Source organism: Octopus bimaculoides, chromosome 1 (genome assembly GCF_001194135.2).
Source record: "Octopus bimaculoides isolate UCB-OBI-ISO-001 chromosome 1, ASM119413v2, whole genome shotgun sequence".
In the NCBI taxonomy this organism is placed as follows: domain Eukaryota; kingdom Metazoa; phylum Mollusca; class Cephalopoda; order Octopoda; family Octopodidae; genus Octopus; species Octopus bimaculoides.
The window spans coordinates 54,487,170-54,498,357 of NC_068981.1; the positions used below are offsets into that span (position 1 = coordinate 54,487,170).

At 36.3% G+C, this 11,188-nt stretch overlaps 1 protein-coding gene across 1 annotated transcript in view; it reads right to left on the bottom strand.

The window, feature by feature from the left end:
- Nucleotides 1–3,265, bottom strand: part of LOC106876270 (uncharacterized) — a gene marked incomplete at its 3' end in the record, with an annotated part of 7,915 nt that extends 4,650 nt beyond the window's left edge. Inside the window, 1 exon segment of the mRNA XM_052972326.1 lies at nucleotides 3,164–3,265. Coding sequence (XP_052828286.1) covers nucleotides 3,164–3,265 — 102 coding nt within the window.
- Between the last annotated feature and the right edge of the window lie 7,923 nt (nucleotides 3,266–11,188).

Here is an 11,188-nt window from a genome sequence, read left to right on the forward strand (position 1 = left end):
CTGCCGTTACGTTCTGAGTTCAAATTCCGCCGAGGTCGACTTTGCCTCATCCTTTCTGGGTCGATAAATTAAGTACCAGTTACGCACTGGGGTCGATATAATCGACTTAATCCCTTTGTCTGTCCTTGTTTGTCCCCTCTATGTTTAGCCCCTTGTGGGCAATAAAGAAATGAGAAACGCTAGCACGCCGGGCGAAATGCTTAGCGGTATTTCGTCTGTCTTTAAGTTCTGAGTTCAAATTCCGCCGTGGTCGACTTTGCCTTTCATCCTTTCGGGGTTATTAAATTAAATACCAGTTGCGTATTGGAGTGGATCTAATCGGCTGGGTCCCATTCTCCAAAAATTTCGAGCCTTGTGCTTAGAGTAGAAAAGAGGCAAAATGCTAGGCGGCATATCGTTCATCTTTACGTTCTGAGTTCAAATTCCATTGATGTCGACTTTGTCTTTCATTCTTTCAGGATCGATAAAAAAAAAAGGTGCCAGTTAAGCACTGGGGTCAATTTGTCCCCTTCCCCTAATATTGCTGGCCTTTTGCCGAATTTTGAAGACCCATATAATCACGAAGTTGTCATGTATTCTACACACACCATACTACATCTCATGTAGTCTACACACACCATACTACATCTCATGTAGTACATCCGTTACTTGTGTGTGTATTCATGTAGCACTCCCTTTTCGTATGGGTCACTTTCTCTGTGCGTGTTCATGCAGCAATCCCCTGTGTATGCATGTAATCATGTAGTATTATCTTTGTGTCTCTCTGGGTTCATGTAGCAATCTCTTCGTGTGTGTGTGTGTGTGTATGTGTGTGTGTGTATGTGTGTGTGTTTGTGCTCATGTAGCAATCCCTTGTGTGCGTGTGTGTGTTTATGTGTGTTTACTATATGTTTTTTAAATTGCCGTTCTGTGTCTGTTTTTCGTTTGTACATTTACTCTACGTTTTTTAACTTTTCAGTTAACAGACCGCAACGCAGCCTTTACTATAAATTAACTATAAATTTACTATAAATCTATACTATAATTTACTATAAATTGTTTATATTTTCGTGCGAATTCTATTTCTAGCCTTTCTCCTCTGACCCTTTTTTCTCTCTCTGTCTCTTCCTTTCTCCCCGTCTCTCTCTCTCTCTCTCTCTTTGTCCTCTGCCTTCTGCGTCTCCCTTTACCTGCCACTGACACGTGACCTGTGGTCAGCCTTTTTCTTTCTCTTTTTTTACACCGGCAGTTGAAGCAAGCGATTGTAATTCCTCTAGTCTCCATTTCAACCTGTTTCGCTGTCTGTTGTCCTTCTATTTTCAATCCTTTAGAATTTCCTTCTTAGCGTTGCCCATATTTCGTCTTTATCTATCCCTAAGGCTACATTCACTTTGTTTATTTATTCCATTTTTGTCCCTCGTCCGTCCACAAACTTTCTTGTCTTATACATTTTCATATGTCCACTTCTGTGTCGCTTGTTATCCATGTATTCTTTGTCCGTTATCGGTCTAATATTTCCGGCAGCCCCTGCCGGTGGCACCAGATGGAAATCAATATTATCGATAATGGCACGAAATTGCGTTTGATACCTATGCCGATAACTGATGAGGAATTGATGACCTTCTGCGTTTGTTTTGCGTTTGTGCATTTAGAATATGTTTTTCAACTTGACTCTCTGTGCAGTAATTTTTGAGAGTAAAATTCAAAGGGTTATCCTTTATATACATATTGACACACAATTTGTATGTTGATTATGTTAGGCCCAAAACATCTGTATCATACTTGAAAACTTATACAATTCGTTTTATAAAATAGCTTGAACAATCATCTGTGGAATTAATGTGATCCGTCTTTAATTATTTTATTGTATCTACTTACATGTTTGCATATTTTATAATATCCTATTTAAATTATTTTCAACTTCAGTATATGTTAACATTTGCTTAAGGTATTCCAGCCATGACCGTCTCATCTTTTTGGAGTCTCTAGGACTACATTATATAATAATAGAACTACATTATATAAAAGTCTATATGTTTTTTTCTCAAGACAGAAGAGTGATGTTTGATTGATATTCTGTTGTTATTTTCAGTAGATCTAGCAGCTACTAAGATGCTCCCCATGATTTATGTTTATTGTTTAATAGGGTGGTGTAATGGAAGAAATCAAAATTCAGGATTTACCTTATTAGAATTCATTATCATATAGTGTTTAAATTCACTGAATTCACCTATGTCTTTCAACTTGGAGCTGATAAATTAAGTACCAGTCATTTATTAGGGTTAATTCTATTTGTTCTACAATTTTTTCCTAAAAGGTACATGACATTGCAGGAATCATGTCATTATTATCTTTGCTATCATCATCATCATTATTATTATTGATGAGCTGGCAGAATTGTTACCATGCTGGGCAAAATGCTAAGCAGCATTTTGTCCGTCTTTGTGTTCTGAGTTCAAATTCTGCTTTGCTTTTCATCCTTTTGGGGTCAATAAATTAAGTACCAGTGAAACACTGGGGTTGATGTGATCAGCTAGGCCTCTCTGCCAAAATTTCAGGCTTTGTGCTTTCAGTAGAATGGGTTATTATTATTATCATTGGTGAGCTGGCAGAATTGTTAGCATGCTGGGCAAAATGCTTAGTGGCGTTTCATCCATCTTTATGTTCTAACTTCAAATTCCAATGGGGTTTCCTTCTTTTGGGGTCTATAAAATAAGTACTGTTTGTGTGATGGGGTTGATACAATCAACTTATCCCCTCTCCTGAACTGGCCAACCTTGTGCTAAAATTTGAAATCATTATTGTTGTTGTTGTTATTATTAGTGAGAATGCATGGCTGCAATAATTTTCTCATTCTCTTTGTATACTCTCTGTTGGTAATTTGTTTCATTTCTTCATGTTTTATTTCATCCGCTTTCAGTATCCCCAAATACTTTTACCACTGTCCTTTCTCAACCTCTTTTATTGTTTGCCCATTTGGCATTTCAATTCCCTGCCTTCCTTCAAATCTTATTCATTTCATAGTGTACATATCCATAAAAAGATGATTTATCTGACCATATCCTTTTCCCAAATCATAAGCTATTTTAACTTTATGCAATATCAAACTGAGTGGTATCATGGCCAATATAAATAGTAGTGGAGATAAGCTATTGCATTGAAATATTCCATGTCTGATGTTCACTTTTCCAAGTCTTTGTTTTCCTCCAATCAATTCAGTATTCCAATGTTTCGTACTTTCATTAACCATTTTCTCCATATTTTCTACCTCTCCAAATATGTTCATTGTTTTATTTGTCCAACTGTGCAGTACTGTGTCATATACTTTTTTGTAATCTAACCATGCTACATTCAGTCCCATCTATCTGCATCTACAATTTCTAATTACCATTTTATCAATTAATAGTGGTATTTTGTTACCCTACTTTATTTCCTGCATCCTTTCTGCTCTTCTAGAAGTAGATTATTACTTTCTGGATGATTATATAGCTTTTTCACCAAGACACTGGTCATAAGATTGCACATAAGTGGTAAACAGGTTATAGGTAAAAAATATGATGTCAAGTTACCTTTCAAGGGATCCTTGAGACATAACAGTATTTGTCCACTTGTCATCCAGGTAGGGACATGACCATGTTACAGGCATTCATCCAGTTGTGCAGCGACCCTTTCATGCTACTCTGTAAAGTTCTTCAGCCAGTAGCCTTGTACTCCTTCCAAGCCAGGTCCTTTCTGATTTACTATTTTTTTAAAACTTCAGTCTCACTGTATATAGATTGATTCTGACCTCCTTTTTGTCTTGGCACAACTGCAAGTTGTCTTTCTACCTGTGTTAGCCACTCTGCACTTTCTTAATGTCTCACCAACCTTTTTTACAGTTCACACCAAAATATTTTACCTTCTACATCAGGGATCATTTCCTGATGTTGGTCCCCTTCTATTTCCTCAAAAAGATGCCTTCTATTTGATTGGAACAGTCTCTTCTGTTCAAAGCCTTTGCATCTAGTATCATATCTTTTCAGTTTGGCCTTTAACAATATCACCCTTAGTGACAATTCTTCATGTACCGTTTACTTCTCCCTTTCTTCTAACCTGTACTGTCCATTCAATTTTCTGATTACTATCTCATTCTTGAGCTCTCCTCTCATTATCCTATTCAATTGCCCCACTTCTTTCTTTCCACGTCTTTTCCAACTTCATTCATATTTTCATCCTCCAGTTTGGTTCTTTCTTTTCATTTCCTTTCATTTCTTCAGTTTTCCACTTGTATCCTACTATGTCAGCTATAGCATTAGCAGCAGCTATGATTAGCTGGCTTGTTTCACTGATGTTTTCTGTTCTAATCAAGCTTAAAACGTCATTCACTTTGGCCATGGCTCTCCTTACTTTCCCTCTGTCCATATATCTGACATTTGGTGGTACTTCATTGTTCCCATCACACATTTTACCTCACAACATTTCTAGAATCTCCTCTTCATCATTCAAATCTTGTGCAGTTATTATTATTATTATTATATTATTATTATTATTATTATTATTATTATTATTTATTGTCTTTGCACAGCTTCTAACGCTGGAGATGTACTATGGTGTCAGCTGTTCACTACCAGTGAACTAAGGTAAAACCCCTTATTTTTTGAACACCATCCAGAGTATTGGAGTGGTTCCAAGCAGTGCTACTTTCTACAAGTGCTCCACCCTTATTGCAGCCCCTATTTGTTCCATGTACTTCTCAAGATTTTTACTCAGTTCCCAGGGCTCTGACAATTATTGGTACTACTACCAACTTTTTCAGCGACCACAACTGCTTAACCTCCTAAGCTAACCTGTCATATCTATCGACTTTCCTTTCTTCCTTATCGCATACCTTGTTGTCAGCTGGGCATGTTATATCTATGATCCAGCATCGTTTGCTTTCTTTCTCAATTAACACTATGTCTGGTTTCCTATTCTCTATCTCATGGTCGCACTGAATCATAAAATCCCATAGGGTCTTTGCATTATCATTTTTGATGATGCCTTTGGGTTTATGTTCGTACCACTTTTTTACTCTGTCAGGTCCATATTTGTTGCAAAGTGTCCAATGGACAATCCTTGCTATATTGTCATTATGTCTCTTATAGCCACTGGGCTAGTGGCGTATATTGACTGGTAATATACTATACAGTTTCACCATTTTGTCCACAAATTCTGCACTTATCACTTTCTGATGTGTTGTCTATTCTGTATTTGATGTAATTTGTTCTTAGTGCTTGCTCTTAGGCAACACAGATTAGAGCCTCCATTTCTGGTTTTAAATCACTTTTAGTCATCCATAGCCATCTTTTTTCTTCTACATCCCTATGAAATTGTCCATGCATTCTTTTCTTTATCCACTTATTTTCAGTTTCATTCATTCAGTCATTCATTCATTCATTCATTCATTCATTCATTATTATTATTGTTGTTGTTGTTATTATTATTGTTCATCATCATCATCATCATCGTTTAACGTCCGCTTTCCATGCTAGCATGGGTTGGACGATTTGACTGAGGACTGGTGAAACTGGATGGCAACACCAGGCTCCAGTCTGATTTGGCAGAGTTTCTACAGCTGGATGCCCTTCCTAACGCCAACCACTCAGAGAGTGTAGTGGGTGCTTTTACGTGTCACCCGCACGAAAACGGCCACGCTCGAAATGGTGTCTTTTATGTGCCACCCGCACAAGCCAGTCCAGGGGCACTGGCAACGATCTCGCTCGAAAATCCTACAGGAGCCAGTCAGGCGGTACTGGCAACGGCCACGCTCAAAATGGTGCATCTCATGTGCCACCCGCACAAGAACCAGTCCAGGGGCACTGGCAACGATCTTACTTGGCTTGCCGGGTCTTCTCACACACAGCCCATTTCCAAAGGTCTCGGTCCGTAGTCATCGCCTCGGTGAGGCCCAATTGTTATTATTATTATTATTATTATTATTATTATTATTATTATTATTATTATTATTAGAGCAGTAGATTGGCAGAATTGTTAGAGTGTTGGAAAAAATGCTTTGCAGTGTTTATTCCAACTCCTTACATTCTGAGTTAAAATCTTGATGAGATGAAGTTTGCCTTTTATCTTTTTGGGTCAATAAAATGAAATACCCATCAAGTGCTGGGTCAATCTATCAACTAGCCCCCACCCAACAAAATGTTGGCCTTGTGTCTATAACAGAAAGAATTATTATTATTAGTGTGGTGGATTGGTAAGGGCATTGAACAAAACACATTGCAGCATTTAGTTATGACTCTTTACATTCTGAGTTCAAATAATGTCAAGGTCAACTTAGCCTTTCATCCCTCTGGGGTTGATAAATTAAAGTACCTCTCAAACACTGGGTTTGATAATAATCATCTTATCCTCTCACCCCAAATTTCCAGCCTTGTGTTTATGTTAGAAAATAGTATTGTTTAAGTGATGAAAAGTTAAAATAGATCATTATTGTTAATGGGCTTTGATAGGAAATCCAGAGATATTGCTCTATGAACTTTTAAAAATTATCATCAGTTTTGCTTGAATGGGAATGTGTTTCTTTTTTTCATTGATCTTATTGTCAGTTGCCTAGAACTAATCCACTGTCTTTTGGTGAATTTTTATCCTTTTCTGTCTGATTTTCCCTTTTCAGAGAATCATTTGTCTTGAAATTTGGATCTCCAAAATTCACAATTTCTCTTTGAAATGCAAATATGGATCCTTAACATAAAATAATAAAGTTCACTGAGATTGAGAAAGGGAAAATATTAGATGCAAATAGTGAAAAAAGTGGAGCTAAAAAGCAGTTTAGCTTCTTTTTTGTGGTTAACAGCAGTGTTGCAAACATAGCACTATAAGCTTTCCAACTGAAAAATCTTTGTATCACATTGCTACTTACCATAGGAAATTATTTACAACAGAATTTACAACAGCAACAACAAAGTTAACAACAACCATGGCAACAACAAAATCAACAGCATAAAATCAACAGCATGAACAGCAACAACAACCTAGATAATTGTTTTTAATTTAGGCCAAGACCAGCAGTTTTGCAGGAAGCTAGTTACTCAATTACATTAACATCAATACTTGTCTGGTTCTTTATTTTATTGACCCCGCGAGGTTCAAAGACAAAGTTAACCTTGGTGAGGTTTGAACTTGGAATGTAAAGAGCTGGAAGAAATACTGCAAGGCATTATGTCTGACACTGCAAAGCATACTGTCTATCCACTACCCTTAACAACAAGCTAAAACTTGTAAACAACAATAATAATAACAACAAAATAATGAAAGAGAAAATATATTTGGCCCATGCCACAAACCAATGAGCAACACATTTATTTGAGGGAAAGTCAGAAGGAATCAAAAAGTATGAGAATGATATTCTATGCCCTGGAGTGATGTCACTTTCAGCCAAAGAAATAATGAACACTCAAAAAAGGTTCAATCTCTACACTTGCATAAATTGTAGACCCTGAAAGCTACATTACTTATCTGCAGTCAAAATTCAGAAGTCTACACAGAGAAACAATAATGGATAATGACAACTATTTGTAGGGAATAGAAAGCTTAAGAAGGCTTTTCATCCTTTTGGGGTTAATAAAATAACTATCAATTGATCATTGGAATTAATCTAGTTGACTTATCCACTTTTCCTAGAATTGCTGTCCCTGTGCCAAAATTTGAAACCATTATTAGTATTATTGTTGTTGTTATTTTAGAAATAATTTTTATTATTGCTGTTGCTGTTGTTATTTGAGTGATGGAGTAACGGAAACCATTAAATGATTGACTAAATGCCTTTTGAATGATGGAGTGTACAGTTAAATTTCCTGTACATTCTGAGTTCAAATACTGTTACAATTAACTTTGCCTTTCATTTTCAAAGAAGTTGATAAAATAAGTAAAATCCCAGTCAAGTAAGGGTGTTTTAATTAACTATAGTTTCCCACCACTTTTGATGTGTGACCTTGTTCATTGACTAGAAATCTTTATTAATAGATGGAATGGCAGAACTGGGAATTGTCAGATTAAATAACTTCTTGTGATATTTAGTTACAGGCATACCTCAATTTAATGGATCAGTTGGTTTCAAATGTCCGATCATTAAGTAAGAGAGTGAGAGGCTAAGTCACATAGAAATATTGTTGTAATGCATTCTCATGGGGGAAATTTGAAGTAAGAACATTTTTTAAATGTTAAATAAAAATCAAAACAACAGCATAGGCCTGACCAATGATTTGATTAAATGAATAATGTTTTTGCTCATTTTGGGTTTATCACTCAATGTGAATTTGTCACTTGTGTTTGATTCACTTGAGGAAGAAATAATCATTCTTTCCTTTATAAATTTGCCAAGAATTCCTTGCTTCAGTTAGGATTTTCTTTGTTTTGTTTTTTACCTCCGCCAAGAAAGGAGGTTATGTTTTCATCGCCGTTGGTTTGTCTGCCTGTCTGTCTGTGTGCAAAATAACTCAAAAAGTTGTAAACGGTATTTGATGAAACTTGCAGAAAAAGTTGGTAATGACACAAGGAACAGATGATGAAACTTTGGTAGTGATCTGAGAATTTTTATGGATTCTTGAAGGATTTTTCATTTGTTATATTTACTTTACATGAAGTATTACAATGTTATGTTCTTTGATTATCTCCCTTGAAAACTTGTTCATCTTTTCCACGTAACTTATGGTGGTGTTGCTGCTTCTAAAGTTTATTTTCGCTGCTCTATTAGTAATTTTACTCACGTATCTATCTTAAAATGAGCTGCTTGGTGGAGGTCTGTGGAGGATGACATGTCAAGCCTTGACTATTGGGATCGACTCAAAAAGCTCAGGCTTTGCTCCCTCCACTCGTGCTGTGAGCTCTATATCATCTGTATGATGTGGAAAATATTCCATCAACATTGCCCATTTTTAAAATTCGTCTGAGGCTTGGCCTCCGTGCCATCCATCCACTACAGAAATGTTTGTGTCGTATCACAACACTATGACAGACCTATTTCACCTCAATTGACCCTGCTCTCTTCAACATCGTGCCAGACACACATAAAAGAGGAAAGTGACTTCACGGCATTCAAACAATCTCTAGATGATTACCTCCAACAAATACTAGATAAACCACCTACACCCAGATATGTCGCTGAAAACAATAATCCTCTGCTTGGATGGGCTATGGTTCCCCAGAGCTGACTGTGTATCACTTCCAGGTGGTGCTATTAAATTAGACATGGCCTAAGTCAACTTTGGCCGAAACTTATCTAAGTAATCTAATCTATGCTGTAACCTTTTAATCAAAGCATGACAACGTGGGTAGAGGGTGGAAATGAGCTGCTTAGCGGAGGTCTGCACTCTCCGAGTGCTTTTCTAGTTTATAAATGTAATGATAACAAATGTCAGATATATTTAGATCTGTAGCAGTTCTTTTACTTCATTTAGAATTTGAATGTTGAAGTTTTAAAATCTCAGTTATTTTTTGAGTATGTGAAAAGGCTCCCTTTCAGCCCTTTGTGAAGGCAGGAATAAAAAAGGAGTTTCTACTGTTAAACTTTCTTCAATATTTTCATAATGGTTGGGCTTATGATAATAAGGTCATGGGTAAAATTCCCCCACCAGACATTGAATCCTTAAGCAAGGCATTTTATTTTATGTTGTTCCAATTTACTCAGCTGGTACAGCTGTCACATCTCTGATGTTCTGCTGAGTGGAGAGTGGGAGAGTTAAGAGGGTATCAATGTCTTGTGACTTCATAGATACCTAAAACAACCCGTGAAAGTGTGGTACAAGTGACCAGGTCATATTCATTTGCAAGCAATGTATCAACTTTTAATGAATTGATTCAAATGTTTTATGACTAAAGAGTATTGGGGAGAACATAAATATAGTATGTGTGCTCAGCATCACCATGTAAACTAACTGAATGAACAAACTCGTATACATATACTATCGAAGTGCATTGTAGTAATTAAACTTTTAAAGCAACTATTTTGAATGCTTAGTATATGTTTTGCTCAAGTAACTTTTATTTTTCTAGTTAAAAAAAACAATCATTAAAGTGGCATGTAGTTAAGTGGGAGATTGTTAAACAAGGTATTGTTGCATGCTGCTTTATACTTTGTGCTCAAGTTTTGCTGGAATTTTCATTGCTTTTCAGGTTTCAGAAAATATTGATAACGTACTAACTTCAATTTTATTGACTACTCCTCTATACACATTTGTAATCTTGTAGTAAAATTAGAAATCAATATTATTATTGGCAGCAAGCCAGTAGTATTTTTAGCATGGAGGCAAAATCTTTAGCAGCATTTTGTCCGTCTTTATGTTCTGAGTTGAAATTTCTCCGAGGTCAACTTTACCTTTCATCCTTTTGGGGTTAATACAGTAAGTACCAGTTGAGCTCTGGGGTTGATGTAATTGACTTACTCCCTCCCCAAAATTTGAAACCAATATTATTATTGTAGTTTTTGCTCTGGTGGCAAATAAATATAACTAATTATTTTTCTTAACCTAAAAATGACAAATGTCAAACTCAGCTACTCTGTCTCACAGCATACTTTCCTCAAGTGTTACACCATTTTAATTTGTTAAAAGAAAGTTTCAATCCAGGGATTGACAGTGCCTAAAAGTCTCAACAACAACTTGTGCAAAAAGGAATCTTTTCTGTCAATGACTCATACTTTGTCATATTCCATTCTTTTGCATAGTGAGTAGCAGTTCCCAGACTTATGGCCAAAGAAACAAAGTTAATTCTAGAGGATGTGTCACTGTTTGTGATGTCCATATCAACAGCTTGCCATTCTAAATAATGCTGCAGTTGTAGAAGAAAACAACAGTATTGAGGCCTCTTTTAACATTGTTTAGCACAGCATGGTGAAGTAAACATCCCACATTGACAATAAGAAAGTGACAGTAGCTTTTATGTAATTGACACATGCAGAAACTGAGGCACTGAACAACTCCAATGTATTTGCACACATTAAGGAGGGTAAGGCTGCTAGTTGACGAAGAAGGTACTGTGTTGAACCAATCACCTCTGTTTGGTTTTGAGGTAGTCTGGAGGCTGGTGAAATAGTATTGGTCACATGATGACTGGTTGGTTGCATACTCTGAATATATATAATTATATACATCGTCATCGTTGTTCAACGTCCGCTTTCCATGCTAGCATGGGTTATATATATATAATTATATACATATAATTATATACATATATTATATAC